Here is a 25,410-nt window from a genome sequence, read left to right as displayed (position 1 = left end):
GATGGGACGCGCCCGGAAGGCGCGGCGAGCCCCTGATTCTGGACTATGTGACAGCTTGAGGAGAAGGTGTGCCTGTTCACGAACGAGACATGGTTGGGTAAGCTCATTAGTAGTGTCCAGCATTTTGGACGAATGTATCTGGAACGCCGCAAATATACGCAAGAGGCACCAGGCGCAGACTATAGATGACGCTGCCAACATAAGAAACGATCAATGGAAAACTGCATACATCATGAAAAGTCAACTTGTGTATTGATTCTCTCGTAAAACGTACCACAATTTTATACCCTCAAAAGAGAACCATGTCCAAAAACTCCGCTTTGAAGACCGTCTCTTTGTGGCCCTCATACGCTGTTTACTACAAATACTTCTGCTAGCACGACGTTTCCCGCTTCAGTGGCCTGGTGTCAACTCAGCACTAGACAGCCTTCTTCGAGGCGTCAGTGTGTGAAGCCGAGCCCTTGCGGGACGTAGTTAGTCGAGGGATGTAGATATTCAGGCCACCAGGTTCGAGCAACGGGACAGGTATGTGACCCGAGGGCTAGTTGCGCCACTCAGAACCGTTGTCGATCCCGGCGGGTGTGCCATTGCTTCCGGACGCCTTGTTCGTATCGTCGTCATCATCGTCATCCAGCACACGGGCGAGCTCATCGGGGTCCTGCATCTTGGCATCGGGGTCAATGACACCCTCCTCGAGCTCCTCATCCCGGCGCTGGTTGTCCCGGTCGGTATCCAGAACACCCTCATCTGCGCTGACTGAGATGCCACGGGCACCCCACTTGGGCCGTCCACCACCGCGGCGGCCCTGGCCATCGTCGTCGCCGAGAGCAGGGGCGCTCTCTTCGTCGTCAGAGTGGGCATCAATGCGCTTTCCAAAGATTCTGTTGAGCAACCAGCCTCTACGCAAGTCGTCGGCATCGACAATGCCACCGTTGCGGAGCTTGACGCGCTGGCGGGTGTAGTATACCCAGGCGAAGTCGACATACAGCGCCGTCTGGATAATGCCAAAGATGACAGAGACCGTGTTTGGCGCCTTGTCGTTGATGTCGAGCTCGCGCGTGATCCATCCGATCAGGTATAATCCACGGTACGAGCCAAGGGTGACGAGGTAGAAGGAGTCGATGACGGTCGGAACGGTTGTCTGGCGAAGCAGGAGCAGTTGAGGCAAGACGCAGATGGATTCGAGGATCTGGCTAAAGTCCCAAAGCCACTGTTTGGTATAACGTTAGCAGCTGTATGGCCAGCGGTGACCAGCATTTCGTGCGAAGGTTTTGACTTACGACGCGGAAGCTCCAGTAGCTCTCAAAGATGAGCATGGCAAAGGGAGACAAGACGAGCGAGAGGCCGAAGACGCCGGCGCCGACCTTCCACGAGAGCTCACGTTCTCTGGTGCGGGGGAAGATCCACTGCATGGCCCCGATGATGTAGAAGGATGATGAAATATAGAATATCTTGAAGATGAAGTTCCATGCTGATTGTTCGGAGAAGATGTCGAGGTAGCGTGTGCAGAAGACCAAGGCGTACAGACCCTGGGTGATGAGGGAGACACCTGCGCAGACACCATCAGTCAACAGGCATTCATTTTGGAAAATCGGGCAGCGTACCTTCAGCACTCCTGTTGCGATGTATCGCAATCATCAGGATGCATTTGGAGAGGAGATGGGAGATGTCTCCCATGAAACGAAATACCTGGTCAGCTAGTTAGCGGACTGCCTCGGGAATCACGTATCTAGGTCGACGCAGCACGTACGTTCCACGCAGTCATGGTGCCGGATGGGAAGTCGAGCTTCCAGCGTATTCCGATGTGTAGAGAAGTTGTGATGTGGTTGGTGGGAGGGACTCGGGGAATGCGATTGCGACACGCAAACAAGAACGGACAGGAAAAGGGAACGGCAGCTCCGTTTCACATCACACGAAGGCCGGCGAGCTGCCCGCGGTAGAATGGAGAGAATAGAATTGGATGAAGCTCCGATGGAGAGGCCGGGTCCGTTTGAAACGAAGCTCGGCGATGGGAAGGGTGCGATAGGTATAAACAAGCCGAGGAATGAAGCTATTTCCAAGTTGAAAGTGCGGAAAGGTTACGAAGCTCGAGGTGCCCTCCTGCCAGTTTCCAGATTCAGCTCTTACGCCGCGCGGGCAGTCACGCAGTTGCGCCCCCCAGCTGCACCTGCACCAGCTGGCCTTATCAGCTCGAGCCTGAGCCTTATCCGTGCTGGGGGAAGGTGACGACAGCCCCAGGCCCCCAGCCACGTTGTCCTGCCAGGAAGCGTTGCTATTGGCTCGTATTTGGCAGGATCGCTTATGTAACCCCCACCTTGAGGGATAGCGCCAGTGAAGAAAGGGTGGATATTGCCCCGACATTACCTGCGCTGCTGCGCGTATTGCAAAGGCCATGCCCAATTGAGAAATGCATCTTCAAGCGGGGAGCATGAGGTAGGTAGAAGATGGTGCTTGACCGAATTTGGCTGCCTATGACCCAAGAGCTGTTTGTTTGACAATTTGGATGGCCTTCCTCAGAACGTTTCGGTCATCCTCAAAGGTCAGTCTTTGCACAGCTTCATCAAGACTAAAGAAGCTCGCACTGAACTGAGCCTCCCCACCAACCGCCTCTGTTCCCTCTCCCTCCTCGAGAGTTGCAACATACCACCAGATGAGTTTCACCCCAGATCCCCCATCAACATCTCGCATCGTCAGCATAAACGGCTCCGTGAGTCCTCGACGCGCGGCTGCTTGATCTGGGACATTTGCATCGTCATCCGGTCCCGTCGCCCGCGTGGCCATATCAACAGGCAGAAGTCGGCAGCGGAAGCCCGTCTCCTCAAGCACCTCTCGTAAGGCTGCCTCGTGCCTCGACTCGCCGCAATTGCGTCTGCCCTTGGCCAGGAGCCATTCGTCTGTGGATAGGTAATGAATCAGGCAGATCCTTGCCGGGTCCTTGGACAAGTCGAAGGGGATTGCGCCGCAGCTCTCGACAAAAGCTTCAGAGGCGTACTGCCTGGTGACATAGTTGGAGGCTGCCATTTTGGGCCTGCCTTACCCGCTGGCTTGGGTCGGTCTATATTGGTAGCGCGAGCGGAGTCCTCTTCCCAAGTTCCCGCAGAGTCGATCTCATGGGCATCTAGCAGGATGGTGTTGTATTGCAGAGTCGTCAGTGCACAGGCTCGGCGCTGTTGTTTTTGGCGGGGACCCTTGTCTCGCTTGCTTCCGCGCCGGTCTACGGATATTCGTACAAAAGCTGGCCGGCCGTGCTTTCTTAGGCCGACCGGGTTGCGCAGCTGTTCATGGCGCTAGTCGTCGACGGACCGGCCGCGAAGGCCAAGATTTCCAACGAATTTGTCCAATTGTCAAATCAGGAGCTACGATGATGAAGCTGGGTAAGGTGCTAAGAGACAAGAAGTCGACGATCGCCTTCGCTCCACAATATGTGCTATGTACCTACTCAGTGTGTCAGTACCGCAACTTCGGAAAGGCCCGAGGTAACTCTGAGCATGAACTTCGATATTACCATCTTTTGGACTCGGTGCAACCGATGGCCTTTGTTTCTGATGTCGTCCCAGGCTATAACGTATCTCGGGAACTAGTCTGCCAGCTATCTCTTCTGACAAGCTTAATTCCTGAAATTTAGTCTTTTCTACCATCATCTATATCCACGAGGATAGCTATACTCGTATCTTCACTTCACGGACAAGTCAGGATGTTGAGCCCGGACAGAGTTCAATGCCTTAGAATAGGTAGTAGGAACTCATTCTCGAGCCTTGACCGAAACTTATAATTCGGATCGCCTATAACACTACCGAGATCCCACATGTCACTTGTCCTGATGGAATGAAAAGCAATGACCAATAACCAGGCCACGCATCTCACCGCGTTGAATGACACTCTGTAATCACAATCAAGCCAAACGGCTTCCGGCGACGTTGAGACAACAAACGCGGCCACCCGAGCGCAATAACACAAAGCCACATCCCGTCCAAATCTCCAGCGGTTCCCCAATCCCAAATGAACCAAATGGGGACAAAGATTGAAGCCAAAAAAGCAACCGGAGCAGCATCCCCCTTGGGCCCGCTTGAGCCTCATTAAAATTCCACAGCATTGCGCTGCGCGCAGCAAAAAACAATTAAGAAAGACGTCGTAAGCACATTGTTAACGCTGCGTGGAGTCGGCTGGCTCCCCCCTCGGGATGTGGGCGGCAGTCAGGTAGGCATCGCACATAGCACCATAGCACCATGGGATTCCCATTCCAAAAAAGCAACCCAACGCATGCAAGGGCCACCCAATGCCGGTCCGCCCGCGATATCTTTAGTGCGGGAAGAGGTGCGGGACACACGGCAGCGCCAAACGGCACCGTGGGAGAAATGGGGGGCACAATATGACGCGGCCCAGCCGAAAAAAAAGCACCAACAGAGACACTTGCTACGGACCTACACCGTCACGTCAAAGGAAACACAGCATCCCACACCCATGCCTGGGCCCTGGGTGAGCATTTTGGCCCCTTCTCTAAGGCGGTGCAAGCTTATCCCCGGCCATCAAAGGCGGGTAAGTCGGCCCACCAAACGCCCATCGCTGATGCTTCCGTCTGCTCTGCTCTGTTGTCGCCCGTAGGACACAGCCAGGGCTTGCTGTGTTGGTCCGGCCGTTTGTGCGGTTGTCGCAGTGCCGGCGCGTACGTAGGTACATGTGGGGGGGTGAGCTGGGATTGGAAGGGGAACATGGGTTTTTGACAGAATCTCTGCCGCAATACCGCCCGCGCGCCGTTGGGGGGCTTGCAACTTGCGTTCAAATTCGGAGGAGGCTAAGCTTGTTGATCACATCAGGTTTTTGGGGGGTCTTACGCGTGCTTTTCCTTTCTTGCTAACCTGTTGCTTCGGCCCTTGGAACTGAACACACACCCCGGTCTGGCGCCTTCGCCGCCCCTCTCTCTCTCACCCCGTCCCGTCGATGGATGGGTAACCGGGAGCACGCATCGGGTTCTTCGGCGGATTGGGTCGTACGTACACCACGCTGTACATACACTACGGGATGATGGGGGGAAGATGGGAAGGAATGCATATGCGTATGTCCATTGGGATAGGTAGAGGTAGATAAAATCACTGCGGTCCCCCTCCCCTCCCGTCTCCTCTTGAGCTGTCCCTCTGGTGGAAGAAGTGATTGGTGTACCTGTCGAGCTTTGCTTTATCAAAGTTTTTCTTGGCTTGCACCTGGACGGACGTCTCTCGACTTTCGACAACCTCGCCGCAAAATCGGAATCTCTCATACTGAAGTGACTGGGGTGGAAGAAGGAACCAAGCGCTCTTGCTCCCTGTTCAAGCTTGCCTGCTTATCGCCGCACCGCAACGCACCTTGGATGACGTTTTGCCCACCTCAGATGAACAGGAAGTGAAAAGGAATTAAACGACCGCAACTTCCGGAGCTCTCCAATACTCATATTTCTCAAAAAATACCATACAAGCCAAAGTCGCACAAAAGTTTGGAGCTTCAAAAAAAAAAGTCGATACAGCCAAAGTAAAACGGCGGAAAATCCAGCCAAAATGCAAATCGGACGCCTCCTTTCGACGATCGTCGTTGGTCTCACCATCGCGCAAGCCACACCGATCCAAGATAAGACTTCAGCCTCAACCCCCGATGTGGAAGAGCGCAAGGAATCACGGGCCAAGGCACCCAAGTATTTTCAGGAATCAGAGTAAGTCATCAAACGCTTCTCATGCCAATTTTATGCCATTTTTTCGATATCTTTACGATGATGAGATTTGGGATGAGATGAGATGGAAGAAGCAACCAAGCGTCTTCCCGAAACTCTAATAAACCTGCCCATGAAGATCACCAACACCTTCATCACGACCTAGTACCTTATTCCCAACGGTATAACTAACACCCACACCAGCTTCTCAATCCACTACGACGCCCGCTTCGCCACAAAACCCCTCAACGCAACAGCCCAGCGCGAAGCAGTACAGGTCCTGATCCAGACCTACCTCGCCACCCTCCGCGACATCGGCGTCCAGACCTGGCTCATGCACGGCTCCCTCCTCGGCTGGTGGTGGAACAAGCAGACGCTCCCCTGGGACTCGGACGCCGACGTCCAAGTCACCGAGAACGGCATCAACTTCCTCGCCGCCTACTACAACATGACCACCTGGTACTACAAGTACCCGACCATCCCGCAGGGCCGCTACTTCCAGCTCGAGGTGAACCCCAACTACGTCCACCGGGGGCAGGACAACTTCGACGAGGACAACGTCATTGACGCACGCTGGATCGATATGGACAATGGCCTGTTTATCGACATCACTGCCGTTCGCTATGTCGAGGATCACCCCGAGGGCGAGGGTGTGCTGGCGACCAAGAACGGCCACGAGTTCCGCGATACATTCCTGTATCCCTTGCTCGATACCACTTTTGAGGGTGTCAAGGCCAAGATTCCTTACAAGTACAAGGAGATGCTTATCTCTGAGTATGGAGAGAAGGCTTTGACAAATCAGGAATTCATGAAGTAAGTCTTCATAATCTCCAATGCACCAACTGGTTGTTAACGATATTCTCTAGCCATAAATTCATTGACAGCAAGATGCAATGGATTCCTACTGATGAACTCTGAATCAAAAGGCATAGGCGGCTGTACGACTTTCACGGATAGGTGTATGGGCTCAGGCGTTTGTGTCAAACTTTCGGACAAGGTGTCCGCTTTTAAAACTGATCAGTCTTCATTTGTGGCGTTAGGGAATACCCAAAGCTCTGATTTCAATAAGAAAAATGCCAATTTTCGCTTCAACCCAAACCTGTTGCTGCATGCTCGCTGTCCATATCAAACTGCTCCTCATGTCTCAGACCTAGTCCTTGTCAATATCCTCGACCACCGCCTCCGCGATAGCACCGCCACCTTCCACCATGCTGGTACTCCTGATTTCGGTCATGGTCACATTGTCGTGCTCCCCAGGTTTACCGAAGTGTTGCTCTGAGTACAATCATCCATGGTCCGCTTCAAATGACCTTGTAGAGCGCTGATGTGGACAATCAGGGGGCATTTGGGACCGCCGCTACATGTATGCGGGATGCGGCTTGCCAAATCGTTGACGCGCTGAAAAATTGTCGAGAGAGTGGCATCGTCCGGCTTCAAAATAGTGGTGGGCCACAGTGTCTGGAGCGCGAGGATCCTGAAGTACTCGCCGACTCGAGAATTTTTCGTACAGACATCATCGTACAGTGTTCCGTTGAGACAAAGGTGGCATAATTTGGCATTGGACGGGTGTCGCCGTCCACAGCTGAGACAGAGCCGTCTGTCGGTGATGTATCCTTCGCTCTGGGTGTCCAGGATGCCCTCGAAAGACCAAATATGCGAGCAAGCCCGTACCAGTCGTTCGTTGACATCAAACTGGAGTCCATCTAGAGTTGAACCGTGTTAGCTTCATGCATTCGACATATACCAGCTTCTATTCAGTTGTCATGGCGCAGAAAATCGCGGAAACAGTGGAGAGATAACAGGGACCAGCGAAAGTGTAACTCCGTCACTCTTACCGAGAGATTTGCAATTTTCTAGAGTAAAGAGCAGCGGGTGTCTTGCCCAGATTTTTCGGAAATGTATCGGAAGATTGCGAATAGCAAACTGCCTCAGCCTGACGAGTTCGTCTTTGGCCTCAAAGTTATCCGCTGACTGCAAAAGCATTCCAAGCTCCACAACAGATGGCTGTTCGCCATCGATAATGGTCTGGAGGGCTTTTGGGTACCAGATGCCGATCTACGGCGCGAGCGCGTCGTTACACTTCATGAGAAGGTTGGTTTCCGAGACTCGAAGAAGCTCTCCAATGTCGAGTTTCATGTATTGATCCTTGTTGGTGTGGTGCAAGACCGAAAGTATGCAGCGGAGGGCTTGCCTGTCACTTCCCCATGATCCAGGTAAGAGACGGTTGAAGATGAACTTGCAGCCATCCTGTCTGCTCACCTGAGTATCGATCAACTTTGCAAATGGTGGCGAAGCAACCCGGCAGATCTGGGAGGATACGCGGAAGCCAGCGAGCATTGTGTTCCGAGAGTCGAGGAGAATTACGTATAAGTCTCCATCGGGGAAAATGGTTTCGGACTGCCCGGCGAATTGCTTCAATTGCTGGACGTCCGGGAACTGAGGAGCGCCCCCCGAAGGCTGTCCCTCGTGGAGCTGCTGATGCTGCCCAGAATTTGTGTGGTTTTCCATCCCGGTCGATTGCATGCCGTTGACCATCCTCTCAGGTGTGCGATTTTGGCCGTCCATAGCGATACGTGTAAGCGATAACGCGGCAGAAGTGGCCGTGGTAGTTTTACGGAACCATAAAAGTAGCACAAGCCACCAGATGGGGATGGAGTTGGCGGGATGAGGTAGAGAGGATGGAGAAGTTTAAGGAGGAAGTTGAAATAAAACGCTTGGATGCTATCTGCGGAGCTTCTACAGCAATAAGTGCGCTGTCTCTTGCTTTCCGTTGAGATGTCCGTCCAGAAGGCAACTGCCGGCAATATAGCATTTGAAGAGGGTAAGACCTACCTGGCCATACCAAGGGAAGAACCACCATTTGAGTCTTGAATGAGAATGGGTGAGGCAGTATATTTCATTGATTCGAATGGTTTTTTTCAAAATTTGAATATGATAGGAAGCTTGAGAGCAACCGTTGATGCTCCATTTGATAGTTTGCCTGCTTATTACGGTGCGAAAGTGTCAAACGGTTCGATACACAATTCAAGCAATGTGAAAGGCCAGGAGGATTGATATCGACCCCAAAATCTTGATGAGTAGAATTCTATGAACGCTGATTCTAAAACTGATCTAGGAAAATGATTTGAAATCAAAATGCTTCTGCTGCCCAATTGCCCCCTGTCCTGAAAGCCAAGATTACCAACAAACCTACGTACTTGCCGCTTGAGATTCGCCAAGATCATGCGCCCACTCTACTTGCCTTCGCATTTCAACTCCTCGCTGGGTTCGTCCACGCCGTCAGCTGTGGCAACAACATCGTCAGTGGTAGAAAGCTTCAGCTTCCAGCCCCTGATGCCATTAATCACCTCGACCACGGCGTTGTCCAGCTCACCCAGTCGCTTCTTCAAGGGGCACCTCTGGTCAAAGTCACACCGATGAGTGCTTGTTTCTCTGATCTTATTGAAACGGCGTGCGATGTCGGCAATGGTACCCTCGCGCCATGCCTTTTCATTCGGGTACAGTTGGTACTTTGTGAACATGAGCGTGCACTCAGCTACTCGTGTCTCGGGAGAACAGACGACTGGAAAGTCACAGACTTCAGACTGTTGGCCACTGGCAGGCGGGCAGTTGGGGCAACGGATGTTCTGGGTTCTCTTGTAGATGCGGAGACACTTGCTGCAGCGGGAAGTGTCCATCAGGCCAATCTCAGATTGGTTCCGTCCAAGATCGATGATGGTTTCCTGCAAGAGAGCGTACAGACGTCGCCTCACTGACTTCGTCTTGCGAACGATGTTGCCTAGGAACTATTAGTCAAAGTGCCTCTCAACCTATTCATCTTAGCAAACTCACGAATGACATTGTCCGGCAAGGCAGACACAACCTCGTCTTCGTACCAAGCACTGAAGTCAAAGTTCATTGGGAGATACAAGATAGCAGATCTTGTCATCTTCTGAAACTTTGCCGACTCGCCGAGGTACGCAGTCGCTGCCAAGAGGTAGCCAACGTCCCCATGCTCCACCTGCCCAAAGTTGACGAGCCAGTGATTCACCCACAGTCTGAGAGACGCAGAACAGTCGTACTTGTCTAAATGCACGGCCATGACTGCAATCATCTTGGCACTGAGGTTGTACCACTCGTCTTGGTGCTTGTAGTGTAGAATGGAAAGGATGATCTCCATGGCGTCAGGGTTGTCATGGTGCAAGATGATATCGGGCTTCGAATCAGGTTGAGTCTTGGCGCCTTCCTCGAACTTGGAAGCAAGTAGGGAGTTGAAGGACTTGGATGCGACTCTCAGAATGTGAGACGAGACGAGGAATTTCTTCTGGGTGTTGTTATGAGCCACAATGAGAGTAACATCCCACGAGGGGTGTAGCTCGACGATAGACTCGTCTGCCATCTCAACGTCGGCCATTCTGGGAGAGTACCGCTGAGAGGTGGTGTTTCTTAGAGATTTAAATTGTGTAGATATGATTCAGACGATCATGAAATGGAGAATGTGAAACTGCGCTTGATATTTTCGGAGTCTAGGTTGGAGATGTAATGTCGACAATGAGTGATTTTGTATCTTGTCAGCTATAGAGAAGATAGGTGAATAAAGTCATGAAAATATCGAGGAAGAGTGAATGAGATGTATGGGAAGGTAGGCCCCCCCTCTCCCAGAGGGCAACGATCAACCGAAGGAAGCTTGAGGAATAAATTTGCTGTTGCCTGAGTCTGAATGGCGAAGGCTGGTTTTGTATTGATAGGTTGACGGTCAAGTTGGAAAGTTGAAAGTTGGAAGCTTTAGAAAGGATGCAAATATTCTGTTTCCTCATTAAACATCTTGAGTTTACTGCGGCTGGATATGACAATCGAGAAGGAGCTGTTTGACGGAATGTTGGTATCGGGGGCAGGTATGATGGTATCTGCAAGAGGGCAAGACTGACATTTCAAGACTTGGAAGACTGACTTGCAACAAAGGGAAGACAAGTCCAAGTAAGGAAAGCGTTCAGGAAAGTCTGCCGACTTAGGTCATGATCAAATCCTACTGAGATGGCGTCGAGGTTTTTGTATCAAGAGCTTTTACTTGGCCTGGCTGGCAAGAGCTACGGGAAAAAGCAGATATCGGATTTTAGTATCCTGAACTCAATTAACAAAGCTGCTTTTAGTTTACACCTAATATGTGACTTGAACCTTTGAGTGGAAGGAAGGGAGTATTTGGGAGCACAGAGTTGAGAATGCCAGTGAGGGAGCAAGTGTGATGCGTTCATCATCCCTCAATTTACGAGCCAAACAAGACATGAACCTCTGCTTCTTGCTCAATTTAAAGTATATCTCAGTAAATTCAAGAGTGCCACTTGATGAATGCCTTCTTGAATACCTTTGAGGGTTAGTAGTCCTTTTCATCCCCAAGCAGTGACAAAGCAATGGTTCATGGAGAGGCATACCTTGGTGTGTGGAGTTCCAAGTCTGGATGCTGCTTGTGCACGGGCCACAAACGGCCTGCAGGGGTGTCCTGTGTAAAGGGTGTCGCGACACGCCTGGCCACTACTTTAGTAGACGCGCCGCCCCTCAGTCTGCTGTGCAGAGATCGGCCTGAGCTCGTTCAAGTATGCGCTTCCAAACCACAATAGTCACAAATTGATGTCTCGTTCTTCCTCAATGATATATCTCTTGCGCACGAATAATCTGGGGTTTTCATTTGCACTTGCGAACTCGTCCTAGTCCGCAGTCATGACCAGTGAGTCCCATCGTAGAGCCCCACCAATGATTGATGCTGACCTTCAACAGCACGAGGGGAGCGCATGCAACAGCGCATGCGAGGAGCTGGGTAAGCTATTCCGGCCCATTTAATGCTTTCTGCCTAACCAAAATACGTGAAGACATGGCCAGATTGAGGATGTTTCGTTCCAATTGGACTTTGGCGACGACCTCACAACCGAAATTGAAGCGCAAACTAGCCCCGAGAGGCCGCCGCCCCGACCGACACCGACCCCGAATACATCTGCCAAGCGGCGCAGATTAGACAGCGAAACAGCGCGACCTGCTATCACCGAGACGAACAATGCGAGCCAGACGCAGAAGTCGCCGGGAAAGCCCGATGTCTACGACATACAAGCAGAAACCTCTACGGAATCCGCCCAAGCCACGGCCGCGCAGCCCGCAGCGAGCCCCGATGCCGTCGTCGAAGCCGGCAACCCGGACTCGGTCGAGTCTCTGCCTCCGCCACGGCCCGCCCCATCAACGTCATTCGTTTCACCAGTATCGAGGAGGATGACAGCAGATAACACCGAGGTGGAGGAGAGTCCTGCGGATGCGCCGGGCAGTGGGAGACGGCGGAGGATCACAACAAGCAGTGCTGTCGCGTCGAGCGCAAGACTACAAGAAGCCCTATCCCCGGGAGAAAACGCGACAGAGACTGTTCCAATATCATCTCCTTTGGAGCGCAAAGTGCGGCGGAACACGACTAGCACTCGCAGGTCCACACTCAGCTCTCGTGGGAGTCGCAATTCGGCCGCATCCGCCAACGAGGACCTGGACGAGCTCTCTCCGGATCGGACAGCAAACTCTGTCTCTAGGACAAGGTCTCCCGAGCTTTCATATCGTGGTGAAGCAGAGCCAGATGAAGCGGAACCAGAAGCATCAGAAGTACCTGCCGACGTATCAGAACGAGCAACAGCGAACAACTCTCAAACCGAGTCGATACTAGGACCGGAGCTGGACGCGATCGTTGACGAAGTGCTGCAGCAGGAACAGGATCACAATGAAAGCTTGGCAGAGGAAGTGGGCGCGAAGGAAGCAGCTCAACAACTGAGTCGGAAGCGACCGCGCACCAGTCCACGGAAGTCATCCCCGGAACCAGATTCTACAATAGCTGAAGAGGAGCAGCAAGAAGAGCCCGTGCCGAAGAGGCGACGGAAACAAGCTCAAAAGAGCCCAGCGAAGCAGAAGCAAGGCAGACCGAAGGCGGCCTCCAAAGGCAAGGCGGCTTCCACAGCGAAGGACGCCTCACCCAAAGCTGTGCCGAAGCGCAGGAAGAAGCCTGGATCAGATGGGGTCGATGAGGCTGTATCCATCCCCGTGCAGCGCTTCACAAAACGTGTGCAAGTGGCTGAAGGCGGCGACGACGAAGCAGATGTGCTCGCTATGGATATCCCTTTCGCCGGGCGCGGCGGTGTGAACACGGTCGACGTGTTGACCCATATGTGCGACGAGATTATCGAGACTAGCATAGAAACCCTGAAGGAGGGAGTGCGTAATGCCCAAGATGCATCCACCAAGAGGGAACATCGCGTGCAGCAACGAGCCCTGGAAGCGTATCAGGACGAACTGAGGACGCGGCTCCTCCAACATGTGGGTAGATCCGCATCCCGAGGCTGGAGGTGGTTGCCACCGTACGTGCTGACTCAAAAAAATTCAGACCATTCTCCTCGACACGCTCCACAGCTTGCGCAAGCGAGTACGCAGTGTCCAGAAAGAGAGGATCACTCTTCGGGACGAAATCATGCGCATCCGAGCCGAGCGAGACCAGGTGGCGCTCCGGAAAGATGCCGTCAGGATTAAGCACGAGAGGGTGACGGAAGAAGCACTGGTAATGTCACACCCTCACCCTGCCCAAAAGGCGACACTACACACCTTAACTCAGCCTTACGAGCTCTTGCTAACCGCCCGTTGTGTTTGTGTGTGCCCACAGAACCAATTGAGCTTATCTTCGCAGATGCATGACATTGACATGGCCGTGGAGCGCGGTCGCGCGGCCCCCGAGCTGAGCCCGGCCGAGAAGAAGACGGCAGAGTTGGCGAACCTCGAGATTTTGATATCTAGAATCACAGACCAGGCCTGTACGCGCAGCGACACGGGGGGCACGCTGAAGCAGGTGAAGGATTTCAACGCGTTTCTCGAACGAGCTGCAGTAGCTCTCGAAAGTCGATAGACAATAGACGAGACGCAACAGAGAGACCGGAAGAGAGGCAACGAATGGCCAAAGCGATGGCGATGTGGTGTATTTGCCCACGTCATACCTGATCTTCACGACGAGTTTGGCGTTCATGTACGATGCTTGGGGTAAGCAAAGCTTGGGCTTTGGGGGGGAAGAGGCAAGGAGGGGAGGGTTTCGACGGGTGGCCATTGCCGGGGATACCCAGGAGATTCGGCTTTCGGCTCCCTTCCCCTCTTCCCAATTGATGACTATGATAATTCAGGCCAAAAAAGCCAAAAGAAGGAAAGCAGCTGCTTCAGCTTCCAGCCCTTCACGGGGGGGTTACCAATAGGCGGGCGTTTACTACCACGCCGTTCTGGTGCAAACTCTATTCCCCAATAACACGACGGTCCAAAGAGGGAAAAAGCTGTCTTACTTAGGAGCTGCGTAGAGCGTCATTTACTTTTGAATTGAAGACGAAACTAAGCGCCAAAGCAAATCTAAACTGGCCCAAAGGGAAGCGACGAGAGTCTGGACCGTTTCCCTATCCTCTTTTCCAAATCCAAATCCAAGAAGAACTTTTTTGTTCTCTTTGGAAGTGACACTATTTTTGGTCTTGTTGGTCTCCATTCCCCATTTTGACGTCACTAAGCCTTATTCGAGTATGACTATGCGCCCTCCCCCATCCACGTCCCAAACCTAACTATCAGATCTCTCTTTCCGCACACTACTCTTGTAAATTACCCTGCAATGCATGAGCCAGTTGAGCCCAAGCCATCATTGACATCCGTCATTCTACCCCATATAGTACCGTCGAATACCACCGTAACTGGTTGGGGATCCCTGGAAATCGGGGTGGCCGTGTTGTCACTTTTGGTAGGTAGGCGTCCCGGGTCCGTGTGTCTTTTTTTTCGTTGTTGTTCCCACTCTCCGCAATGTGGCGGTCGGCCACCCGGTAACTTCCACGCCTGCTAAGAACTGAACCGTGAGGTAAACTGCACAAGTGTGTGGTGGTAAGGTTGAGCTTCCCCGTGCTGCCCAGTGTGCCCGTATCATGACATCCCATCACGGAAGTACGGCACTTTTCTTCCCTGCAATACCTGGTGCCTTGTCCCCAATTCGTTTCCTGCAAAGTTCCTACAATCTAATTCCCGGCCTGCCCTACGTGCATCACACACACGCCCCCCCTTCCCTCCTCCCACTTTCTCTCCCCTTCGCTGTTACTCTGCCACTTCTGCCCCCCTCTCCAATCCCCTGGACCCTGTGCTTCGCCCGACGACGAAGCCACAGAAGAGAGACGAAAAAACTGGGCTTCGGCCACGGCGAGTGGGCGAATGATTGGATGTTTTGATCATGGTTTGCCGCTTTTGCATCCGATGAGAGAGAGAGAGAGCTGCGCTTATTCGGGGGGCCCAGTGGAGGGAGTGCGAAAACCGGGAAAGGCCACCACAGGAGGGGGAGGGGTGTATGTGTGTGACACTGAGCCGAGTGAGTTGGTCTAGTTTGGACAGGATAGGATACCTAGGATAGGATAGGTCAGGATAGGTCACCCCGACGAGGTTTAGGGATCCTCGGCCACCGACCGCTTCAGCTGGGGCTCATTGGGGGAGACGAGGGGGGAGGAGGGCGCCCAGTCTCCTAGTTGCTGAGGTGTGTGCTACTTTTACTAGGTAGCTACCTACGTAAGTAAGGTGAGGGAGGTATGGTGGTGAGCGAGTACATAAGGCGGGAGGGGGAAGCTCTCCTTCTCCTCATTTCTTCTCGACCCAGTTGTTAAATCAAACCACCATCGCCATCATCTTCACATAGACGTCTGTTTAGACCAGTACATACAAACCGCCACCTCTCTTTCCACCACCAGAACAAACCAAACCGTCAACATGCCCGCTCCCGAGGCTCCCCAGCAGCAGGCCCCCATGGAGGTCCCCGTTGAGAACGGCATCGTCACTCAGCAGCCCGTAAGCTTACCTCCCTCTTTCCTACATCACGAGTCCAATGGTGCTGACAATGAGATGATAGTCCGCCGAGCCCCAGCCCGAGATGGGTCTCCGTGGTGGTGAGGAGGCTGGCTGCGAGCTCTGCTGCGGCCTCTGCGGCTGCGAGGAGTCTTGCTGCTAAGCAATTCCTTTCCACACGATTGACGGGAAGATGACAGTGGAGGAGATGAAACTTATGGGAAGAACCTGAGGGTCACCCACCCTTTTTCCGGCGTTTAGGGGCGATTTACCACCATCACCTACCGATTCTAGGAGGAGAAGGGGAATGACTTGGAGATTTTGGAATGCCATTATATATATCACCGATAAACAATCGAATATATTACACTTTCACATCATATTCTATTGCACCCTTCGAATGTTTGGAGCCAAGCAATGTCGTTGAAGAACAGAGGCTCAAAAAAAGTCTTGGGGTGATGCGAGGCGGCGGTCCCTGGGCTGCCAAGCTTTCAAGTGCGCGGGTAGATCTCTTGGGAGTCTTGGCACGCCTTAGCGAGGTGCTTGGAAGGGCTGAGTGGCAGCAGTGTGTGCGAAAGGGGGCTCGGGTACGTACGTCAGACCTTCGCTGCAGAAGACGCCCGCAAGCCGAGACATTTGTTTTTTTTTGCCAGTCGGTGTAGCTTTGCTGGTTACTGCGCCATGCTGTCAACACTTCACTTCCTCCTTCCCCTGCCATTGGAGTATCCTGCATCACCGCCTTTTCTGGGCTCATTGGGTCTCCGTGGAAGAATCATCCGAGGTAGGTAGAAAGAAGTCCATCGCACTTCTTTCAGGGCCTCCTAGCGTCGTCATTCGTGCCGATGACCGTGCAGCGAGGCACGTACTCAGGAGAAATGACGATGGACCTCCCGAGTCCCGTCTTCTTCCCGTCGGTTCCGCGAAGCATTACCACCCCCTTCCCTCGATACCTAGTCGATGCACCCCTTGACGTGTTCACGAGCCCATTCCTGTCATGGTTTCAGACTTTGCAGGTTGCTGAGTGATTTTGTGCGATTTTTTCCCTATCACTTACCTTGCTTTTTTCCGCCATTTGCTGGTCTGACTTCAGGTGAAACGCGAACTCTACCTTATTCCTCCATCCCCTATCCCCCTGCCACCTTCACCTCCCTCCCCAACTGCCGCGGACTGCGGACCGGAAGCTGGAACCCCTGGCCCTTTATCCTCCATTCTTTGAACACGAGATGGGATGAGAGTTTCACGGCTGACGCTGACCCTTGTTGAGGGAATTTACTGGGGTGAGGAGGCCTCGGTAGGTTGTAAGTCATTTGTCGTTGTTAAGGAAGTGCCGTGTCGTTTTTCGCGTCGGTGTGAGGTTGGCCAAGTTCACGTCACAATCTCAGCTCTCACCCTGACTTGTCTCGATCGGTCTCTGTAAATCTTCCACCTCGAGATTGAAAATATCTCAAAAGATGATCTGAAGCAAGTTCAATGAGCGAAAGTGTTGAAGAGAGAACTGAGCCAGTGTCAGGCTCTTTTTTCCTTTGCATTCGGGAATGCGTACGTAGAAGTACAGGGTAGTCTACAATCGCCTTTACAAAGGCCGATATCGTGATATACAAAACCCACGGTAACCCCAACCACGAGGCTTCTAACGATCCAATACTCCAACTTCAATCATCTCATGTGGCTTCTCTCACAGATTACCTCTGTTGTAGCAGGCCCGAGATAACCATCGCCCCAGAAACCCAAGGGTCTTTCTTTTTACTTCCCACCGCCAAACGTCCCCGAGATACGATCCACAATCGTAGCCTTGCCCTCCGCCTTGCGCCTCTCCTTCTCCTTCTCCTGCTCGTCCCACAGCTTCTGCACGTTCTTGGCCACCTCGACGTTGGCCTGGAAGTCCGCCCGCAGCGCCGCCTCCTCGGCCGCCCTCTCCGACTCGGGCAGCTGCTCCAGCTTCTCCTTCCACGAGGTCTCCAGGTCCGGCCTCGGCGTGTGCGCCGCGGCCGCGGCCGGTGCGGCGACGGGTATCGTGAAATCGAACTTGGGCACGGGGAGGCCTTGCTTCTTGGCGGCCTCCACGGCCTCTTCCTGCTCAATCATGCGCCCGTAGAGCTGATCTGCGTGCATCTGGATGTCTTCTTCCACTTGCGCTGAGCGGCCGTTGATGGATTGGTAGCCTAGGGCTTTGAGAAATCTCTGTTTGGGCAGTGTGTTAGTATCATGTCTTCCCCAGCTGAGGTGAATTGAAGATGGGTCAAGGGGGTGATCCGCACCGTCTGCATGGTATAACACCTCTCAAACTTTTGCACCTGACGCCTGCACATCTGCATCCTGTCCTCCCAGTCGCCGCTCTTCATGCAGTTCACCCACTCCTCCTGCTGAATGGCGCAGTTCTCGAGCGCCGCCCTGCCAATGTTGTGCTTCCGCTGCTTGAATCCGTCCAGCACGTCCATGAGCTTCTCGTGGTCCGTCTTCGTCTCGGCCTCGATCTCGGCGTAGGGCCGGTACGTCTTCCACAGGTGCGCGTACCGCCCGTCCTGGAAGAGGCTCTCTTTCGGCACAATTGGTCGTTCTGCGGCGGCGGCGGCACCTTGTGACTGTGATTGCGACTGGGCCTGTGCTTGTGCGTTTGCTTCCGCCGCCAGCGCTGCTTGCGCGGCGATTCGAATGGCCTTTTTCTCGGCTTCTTGGACCTGCTGCTGCTGCTGGATCTTGACGGGGGATTCGCGCTCGAGGTATTCGCGGAGCTTGGGGTCGAGGGACTTGAGAGGGTCGTCGGACGAGGCGCTGGGGCCGAACCAGCCGTCGAACCAACCCATTGCGACGGAGAGACTTGAGGATGAACGGAACAAGTCTTTGGGAGAAACAAGAGCTTTCACCTGGACGAGTTTGGAAAGGATTGAGAAGCTTGGGGACTTTTCGGCTTGTCGCAAACTGGAAGCTCTGGGAGAATTTCGAGGTGGGTGGCCTTGAACCAATCAGATGGCTAAGAAGACAAGGAACAGTTGTGCATACTACATAATGCGCACTGTGGCTGACACTGTTACATCAGGGTCACTCCAATTATGCTGCTCTCGAATATGTTTGATGACCTTTAAGTCTGTAAGTGCGTCTCCCTCTACGTATTTGGCATTACTCCGTGAATAAATGTGCTGGTACTAATTTGGACATGGACTTGTTTTGTGATCATTATCGAGCTGAGGCTTCCATTTATGACAGCTCTCAACGTCTTGGTCCAAAAGACCGTCGTTATACGGGACGTTGTGACAGAGTCGAATGGGGCACAGGAACAGCATGTCACTGGATCACCGAGGAGTCTACAGTGGCACAGTCAACCCATCCTAATCATTTTTTTTCGTTCATTTGACCCGAGGCGTATCGCAGTTTTCCGTTCCCGCAAAAATCACAAGCCCATCGTGTGCCCAAGACAGCCAGAGAAGAATCTCTAGATCACAACCACGTGGCTTGGCTGATCGAATTCATTTTGGTCTCTGATTCTGCATCTATAACACAATCATGTGGATGCAGTTTCCCTGATGACCTCCCATCCGGTATGTAATGAAGAACCCACACCGCAGTCACGCCGTAAATGCCAATGAGCCGATTTAGAACTTGCTGAAGGACTTGACAGCCTTGCCGGTGCGGGGAAGGACGCGCAGGACGTTGAAGCGGACCTGAAGCCAGGAGTGTTAGCAAACAAGACATCTGATAGAAAGAACGAGCCCCAGGATCAGGCGTCGATCGTGAATGTAGCGTCGCAAACGTACAGTCTTGCTGAGGGGTCTGCACTGGCCAACGGTGACCTGATCACCCTCCTCGACACGGAAAGCGGGGGAAACGTGGGCGGCGAGGTTCTTGTGGCGCTTCTCGTAACGGGCGTACTTGGGGATGTAGTGAAGGTATTCTCTGCGGATGATGAGGGTGCGGTGCATCTTGGTGGAAACGACGGTGCCGGTAAGGATACGACCGCGGATAGAGACCTGGCCGGTGAAGGGGCACTTCTTGTCTGGAGGCGTCCAACGTTAGCATTTCAGTCCCTCGATTTGTTTGTGTTGATTCCCAGCACGCGTTGCAACAGTCCTCCGTCGTGTGTCGTATGTTTCCTCCTCTTGACCTCCAAAGTTCCAATCCTCTCCTGCCGTCGTTTACAGTCCTCCATTCGTGTCGCAAAGTTTCGTCGAAATAAAAACGTCGTGTCCGTCGCGCGCGCATGGGATTTCCAACACTTCAATCGATCTCGCTCGCAAACGTACCGATGTAGGAGCCCTCAATGGCAGTGGCGGGGGTACGGAAACCCAGACCAACGTCCTTGTACCATCTGCGGCCGCTCTTGCCGGGGCGAGCAGACTTCGCCTTGGTCTTCTGGTTAAGGAAGATACCCTTCTGCTTCTGGAAAGCCCTCTCGGACTGGACGGTCAACTCGGTAGCCATCTTGACGTCGTGGTGCGGTCGACTGGGCGGGGGTGGGTGCTGTTGAGGGTTAGGAAGTCGTTGATGCTGAGCCGCAACTTTTCACCAGAGTCTGCAAAATCGGGGGTGAGAGAACGTGAGGGTCGGGCCTGCCCTGAAATTGTCATTAGGGCTGTGGACATGAAAAAATTAGCGAGGCGCCAGCCCCACCAGTGTTCAGCCACGTTCAGCATTGCAGCCACAGGTCGAACTCTCAGCCACTTTCGGACCATGTCAGCCACAGCTGACAAAGACTCACAGATTCTGTACCCTGGCACGCCTGGTCACAAAGGTGGTCCATGCGGTGACAGCGGTCTTTGGCGCTACCACGGCAACAAAATCGCGTCTATTGACATCACTCTCTGCAAGCCAATCAGAACCCTGGTGGGCAGTAAACAAGACCCATGACAGCCCACCACCTTGCTTTCGAGGGAACATACCTAGATCCTTTGGGCACATTCACGCCACTACCGATTTCAGTCGCGTAGCTCTCCCCAAGTTTAAGAGGTGACATGTGCACGCTTCTTTCTTTGATCTGAAGCCTGATAGCAGCACATCGCCACCACCAGCACCGACTTTCAATATGGCTTCATTCGGCGATGCGACACTACCCTCTACGCGCCGGACACGCAAGTCCATCGGCGCGACCACGTCCTCAAGAAAGAATGGCGACAAGGAGAATGCGACAATCGACGTTGGAAGTACCCTTGCTGAGAGCAGGAAGAAGTCGCGTAGCAAGAGTATTGGCCCTGGAGGTCTGGACGCCCTGAAAAGTGCAAATGGGAACCGCAGAGCTGTAAGCAGTGTCGTCCTGACCATCGTCGTCTCACGCGACTAACATGCGTACCTCAGTCTTTAGCTGTGCCTTCACGGCCTCCGCCACGATCTATCTTGAAGCCCACAATGCCCTTACTACCTGAGATTCCACCACATCGAAAGCGCGCATCCGACCTCATCGATCTTGGCCCGCCCCGGTCAAGCACCCCAACCACTACAGGCAGTACCGACCCTACAGGCTCAGGCTCCAAGATTGCCTTGCGCACCGAGGAAGAGCAGCAACAAGCAGCCAAAGAGCGCGAGCGCAGAGATGCAAGACGTAAATCTCTCGCAAATCGCAGAGTATCTTTCGCCGCGGAGGCAACCCTTCACACTTTCCATGAAATCGATTTCATGCAAGACCCGAATACATCAACAAACAAGTCGCGCCGCAGATCCTCTACCTCAGCCCCGCAAATTGAAGAGCCGACGGAGAGGCCATCAACCCCGCCAGAGCAGGATGACGATATTGTACCTCAGTCGCCCGACAACCAGAGAGAACTGCATCAGAAGAAGCGCAGGAGGAGCTCCACCGCGCCGCTCATGGAGTTTTCCGATGAGGAGCAAGACACCATGGCCACAGGTTTCAGCTCCGACTCTGAGCCAGCGGATGCCGTCGAGGAAGTTGCAGACGACGATGAGGAGGAAGCGTCTGATTCTAATAGCGACTCCGACGATGATGATGGCACGATGATGACCGTTGACGACCACGAAGTTACCAGCGCCTCGGTCATGTCCAGCCGGACAACAACATCAGATGACGATAATGACAGTTTGGATGAGGCACTCCGCACTGCTGCTCGGCAGGCTGGCACACAGAGGCTCGGTTTCGATGATAGTGATGACGAAGAAGTCATTCCCTCTTTTGGTTGGATCAAGAAGAGCAAGCCTGAAGACGAGGCATCGCAAGACCAAGAGAACACTGCCCCTCCCCCTCCCGTCCACAATAGTCCGCCCCAGGATGTGGATGGAGATGACCAGGACATGGATATGGACATGGAAATGGATATGACTGCTGCCGTCGGAGGCATCCTCGGTAAACCAGCCGGCGACATCGAACCAGACGAAGAGATGTCCATGGATGTTACCAGAGTACTGGGCGGCATTCTCTCTCGAAATACCAAAACACCCACTGAGAATGACGTGGAGGACCAGACCATGGAGTTCACCACAGCCGTCGGTGCCATTCGCGATTCTAACGCCGATGATGATCTTTTCGACGACACTGGGGTGGAAAACGAGGACATGTCTATGGAATTCACGAGTGCCATTGGCGGTCTTCTGCCGTCACATCCCAAGAACGATGCCTCCCAGAAGCGCCGTAGGACAATGACATCCCGCGAGAACCCAGAGGAGGCAACGATGGACATGGACATGACTGTCGGTGTTGGTCGCATACTGCCAGTGGCGGACGCGACTATCCACGGAGGAGACGCGACGATGGGCATGGACATGACTATCCCGGTCGGCCGCATCCTGTCTTCACAGGACGACACATTGAACGAATTGACGACGCCAATGGACATGACGCTCCCCGTTGGCCGTATTCTGCCCTCTTCCCAAGTGTCTGACCAAGACGAAGCAACTATGGGCATGGACATGACCATGGCAATCGGAGGCATCATTCAACCTTCCCAACCTCCAGAGTCTCGCCTCGCCGCCAAGAAACTCATGGAAGCGGAAGTGGATAAGCCAGACACCTCTACCAAATCCATGTCCGCAAAGCCTGCGTCACCTGCCAAGAAGCTGGCTGCCTCGGCCAAGAGACACTCAGTTGCAGGATCAGAAAATGCAAGCAGCCCTGGGTTTAACCCTTTCCAAGGCAAAGGCCTTCGTCAGAGCATGCCGGGTACAGGCTCCATGTCAGAATCACCGGCTAGAACCAGAGCTAGAACCAGAACACCCAGCCCGCCAAAGTCTGTCGCGCCGTCACACGCCGCTGCTGGAACACCACTCGACAGTTCTCCAGTCAAGACGCCTCAGTCGGTAAAGAAGCCTGCTCGCTCAAAGTCAAAATCTCCAACTAGAAAGCCTGCTACTCCTTCTCCTGAGAAGACCGCTACTCGGTTGAATATCTTCCAGCAAGATCCAGCCACCGGCGCGAGGACGCCAACCTTTGTTCTGACACCGCAAACCCGGAGGCACTCTGGCATCGGCGCGGACAAGCCGGGCCTCGGGTCACCCCGTGTTGCTGCGCTCCTTGACCGAAGGGGATCTCTCGGTGAGACGGTCCAGGAGTTCGTTCCCGGTAAGGTCCGTGGTGTAGCCTTTGCTAAACCACAGATTATTGAGGATGAAATCGATAGGGCCCGCCAAGAAGAGGAAGACAAAGAGAATGGCAGAAAAATTCTTGAGCGTGAAGCGGATGGTGGTGAAAACGAAAAGGACGCGACCTTGAACTTGAGGGAGATGATTGAAAGCTTGAGCCCTCAGAAGAAGCGCCTGCAAAGCCGAAAAAGTCTTCACGTTGGAAGTGCACGGGGACTACTTGGCAAGCGGCCTGCCGAGCTCGATGACGAGGAGGATAGTGAAGACCGCGACGGTGTCAAGAGACTCAAAGGCCATCAAGGCAGCCCGGTAAAGAATGTCAAGCTGCAGCAGCCTCCCAGTAAGGCAGAGACTACCGGTCGCAGATTGACACGATCTGCCAGGAAAAGCATGGAGGAAAATGCTGCAGCGAAAGCAACGCCCACTCATTCTGAGTCGCCTCAGAAGCCTGCAAGCTCAGCGAAGTCACCAAAGGGGCACGCTCGATTCAAAGATGTCGAGGAAGACACTATCCCGCACCCAATGAACCTGGAGGGTTCCCCTGCTCGAGACGAAGCTGAAATCATTGACGACGATGCTGAGGAGCGGATTCACCTACAGGACTTCCTCAACATGACATCAATTCGCTTCATGGAGCTGACAACCACCAAACGACGTCACACGCAAGCTCCTGATATGTTCAAGGACTTTGGCGGCAAGGAGGATTTATCACTGGAGAACTGCGTCGTCGCCGGTGCATGCACAGTACCTATGCTTGAGCTCTACCAGCATTCGTGTCGCGAACTCAAGAAGTACATCTCCGAGGGCCGTCGAATCGTTCGCGAGATCGAGTCTGAGACCTTTGAGGAGAATCCGCCCTTGTTCCGAGAATACATGTCAGCATCGCCAGATTTCAAGAACATTCTTGACAATCAGTTCAAGAACGGCAAAACTCATGCTCGTCTCGAGAGCAAGGCAATGTGGTACGAGTGGCGAATGAAGCTCCAGGAGGGCCTGAGGGAGGGTCTTGTCAGGATCGCCGAGGGCATGGCCGTCGACGACAAGGTACTTCAGCAACAGCAAAAGTTGCTCTCCTCCGTCTTGCCTGCAATTGTGTCGCGTTTCGAGGTCCTTGAACAAGAGCACAAGAACCTGCGGGCTGTTGCAGAGGAGCTTGCCGATTGCGACCCAGAAGAGTTGGAGACTGCCAGGTTCGATTTGGCCGCGCTTGACAACGATGTCCAAGAGAAGACTCGGCGGGTTGAGGAGCTCCGAAAGCAGCTGCAAGACGCGGAACAAGACGTTGAGCAACTTGCGCAAGAGAAGCAACAATGCCACGAGGACATCAAGGAGGCTGAAAAAATCCGTGAGGAATGCCGAGGTTGGTCGATCAGCGAGATCAGTGCGCTCAAGGGTAAGTTCCTTTTGTTGTATCCGAAGAAGTTTGACCCTACCAAGACTGACATGCCTGCAGCACGAGTGGATTCTCTTGAAAAGCAACACGGTTGGGCTGTAACTGGGGTTTCCGGAAGCACCGTCTCAATGACTTATCGCCGCGAGATTGAGCTGGTGTTCGACATGGCGTCCTTCCAGCGCGGCCAGAAGAACTCGCGCATTGACCTGTGGTACATTGCTGCAAATCGCGAGAATAACCCCCTGCCTTCAACGCCGGAAAAGGAATTTTTCCTGCAATGCATCCGGGACCACATCCGTGGCTTGCCGCAGAGCCGCACTAAAATTGCGGACCTCCTCCACATGGTTCATGTCGCGTGGGACAAGTCTAATTCCACTTCCAACCAAATTCGCCGACTCAACGTCACCTTCCCCACGGTTGTCTCCCGGACTTCGGATTCATCCATCGCAGTCAGGTCTTCGCTTCTTCTGCCGCCGATCGAGACTAAGGTGGTGATTGCCCTGGAGATCCATGGGGTGAGCAAGCCTGACGGAATCGACTTCACTTTGCAGCCCGAGGCAAATGTTGTTTATGGAGAGCACTTCAACACTGGCAAGATGGCCGAGTTCTTGACCACACACTTGGGCGAAACGGCATTGTCGCAAGAGGAGAGCGTACCCTCGTGGATTGATGTTGTCGTTGACCTGCATGAGAGGCTCTTGGCGAGAGGGCGGAAGCAAGGCTGAGGAGCGTTGGTGACCGCATCTTGTTATGATTGACGATGGTGGGACATTGTTTTTTGGGAGGCAGTATTTCCGGTTTCGTGGCGCGTATGGCGGATACCCAGAGCTTGATGCAAAGCATTGCTTTTGCTTCCGTAATTATCTGCATAATTTAAACGCAATTGACTTTCCAACTTAAACCTCACGTTCCATACCCTATGCGATTTTTTCTACGTGACTTCCTCTGGCCGTTACAGTCGGACGAAGTGTCGATTACGGGATGAGAA

The 25,410-nt window shown here is 53.4% G+C and overlaps 9 protein-coding genes across 9 annotated transcripts; 4 read left to right on the top strand and 5 right to left on the bottom strand.

Annotated features, from left to right (window-relative positions):
- Window positions 1-541: 541 nt before the first annotated feature.
- Window positions 542-1,765, bottom strand: HER10_EVM0002027 (ER lumen protein retaining receptor; the record flags this gene model as incomplete). The annotated part of the gene is made up of 4 exons (XM_035471756.1): window positions 542-1,210; window positions 1,281-1,549; window positions 1,605-1,689; window positions 1,751-1,765. 4 exons carry the CDS (start codon window positions 1,763-1,765, stop codon window positions 542-544), a joined length of 1,038 nt encoding a protein of 345 aa, XP_035336942.1.
- A 662-nt stretch (window positions 1,766-2,427) lies between these two features.
- HER10_EVM0011257 (NUDIX domain-containing protein) lies at window positions 2,428-3,130 on the bottom strand. The gene has a single exon (XM_035480693.1). The coding sequence runs from the start codon at window positions 3,019-3,021 to the stop codon at window positions 2,470-2,472; it is 552 nt and encodes a 183-aa protein (XP_035337698.1). The 5' UTR covers window positions 3,022-3,130; the 3' UTR covers window positions 2,428-2,469.
- Window positions 3,131-5,026: 1,896 nt separating this feature from the next.
- Window positions 5,027-6,873, top strand: HER10_EVM0005062 (uncharacterized protein). The gene is made up of 3 exons (XM_035474687.1): window positions 5,027-5,680; window positions 5,882-6,490; window positions 6,544-6,873. Exons 1-3 carry the CDS (start codon window positions 5,529-5,531, stop codon window positions 6,593-6,595), a joined length of 813 nt encoding a protein of 270 aa, XP_035337176.1. The 5' UTR covers window positions 5,027-5,528; the 3' UTR covers window positions 6,596-6,873.
- Window positions 6,874-8,910: 2,037 nt separating this feature from the next.
- HER10_EVM0010239 (uncharacterized protein) lies at window positions 8,911-10,070 on the bottom strand (the record flags this gene model as incomplete). The annotated part of the gene is made up of 2 exons (XM_035479705.1): window positions 8,911-9,455; window positions 9,509-10,070. The coding sequence occupies 2 exons, from the start codon at window positions 10,068-10,070 to the stop codon at window positions 8,911-8,913; spliced, it is 1,107 nt and encodes a 368-aa protein (XP_035337615.1).
- A 1,171-nt stretch (window positions 10,071-11,241) lies between these two features.
- HER10_EVM0012928 (AT hook domain-containing protein) lies at window positions 11,242-13,759 on the top strand. Its single transcript, XM_035482305.1, has 4 exons — window positions 11,242-11,378; window positions 11,429-11,468; window positions 11,521-12,991; window positions 13,059-13,759. The coding sequence occupies exons 1-4, from the start codon at window positions 11,372-11,374 to the stop codon at window positions 13,569-13,571; spliced, it is 2,031 nt and encodes a 676-aa protein (XP_035337832.1). The 5' UTR covers window positions 11,242-11,371; the 3' UTR covers window positions 13,572-13,759.
- Window positions 13,760-15,167: 1,408 nt separating this feature from the next.
- Window positions 15,168-15,891, top strand: HER10_EVM0001057 (uncharacterized protein). Its single transcript, XM_035470818.1, has 2 exons — window positions 15,168-15,514; window positions 15,576-15,891. Exons 1-2 carry the CDS (start codon window positions 15,437-15,439, stop codon window positions 15,672-15,674), a joined length of 177 nt encoding a protein of 58 aa, XP_035336854.1. The 5' UTR covers window positions 15,168-15,436; the 3' UTR covers window positions 15,675-15,891.
- Window positions 15,892-17,001: 1,110 nt separating this feature from the next.
- Window positions 17,002-18,411, bottom strand: HER10_EVM0010269 (uncharacterized protein). The gene is made up of 2 exons (XM_035479734.1): window positions 17,770-18,411; window positions 17,002-17,692 (listed from the first exon to the last, which is right to left on the bottom strand). The coding sequence occupies exons 1-2, from the start codon at window positions 18,313-18,315 to the stop codon at window positions 17,255-17,257; spliced, it is 984 nt and encodes a 327-aa protein (XP_035337618.1). The 5' UTR covers window positions 18,316-18,411; the 3' UTR covers window positions 17,002-17,254.
- Window positions 18,412-18,604: 193 nt separating this feature from the next.
- On the bottom strand, window positions 18,605-20,048 carry HER10_EVM0003552 (ribosomal protein S17). The gene is made up of 3 exons (XM_035473225.1): window positions 19,750-20,048; window positions 19,264-19,502; window positions 18,605-19,170 (listed from the first exon to the last, which is right to left on the bottom strand). Exons 1-3 carry the CDS (start codon window positions 19,925-19,927, stop codon window positions 19,102-19,104), a joined length of 486 nt encoding a protein of 161 aa, XP_035337068.1. The 5' UTR covers window positions 19,928-20,048; the 3' UTR covers window positions 18,605-19,101.
- Window positions 20,049-20,397: 349 nt separating this feature from the next.
- On the top strand, window positions 20,398-25,317 carry HER10_EVM0006251 (Spc7 kinetochore protein). Its single transcript, XM_035475842.1, has 3 exons — window positions 20,398-20,741; window positions 20,798-24,422; window positions 24,483-25,317. The coding sequence occupies exons 1-3, from the start codon at window positions 20,529-20,531 to the stop codon at window positions 25,145-25,147; spliced, it is 4,503 nt and encodes a 1,500-aa protein (XP_035337274.1). The 5' UTR covers window positions 20,398-20,528; the 3' UTR covers window positions 25,148-25,317.
- The last annotated feature ends 93 nt before the right edge of the window (window positions 25,318-25,410 follow it).

The sequence above is a fragment of the Colletotrichum scovillei genome (genome assembly GCF_011075155.1).
Source record: "Colletotrichum scovillei strain TJNH1 chromosome Unknown Contig00002, whole genome shotgun sequence".
NCBI classification, from domain to species: Eukaryota; Fungi; Ascomycota; class Sordariomycetes; order Glomerellales; family Glomerellaceae; genus Colletotrichum; species Colletotrichum scovillei.
Note: the sequence above shows the minus strand (reverse complement) of the source record. Positions and strands in the feature narration are given on the sequence as shown.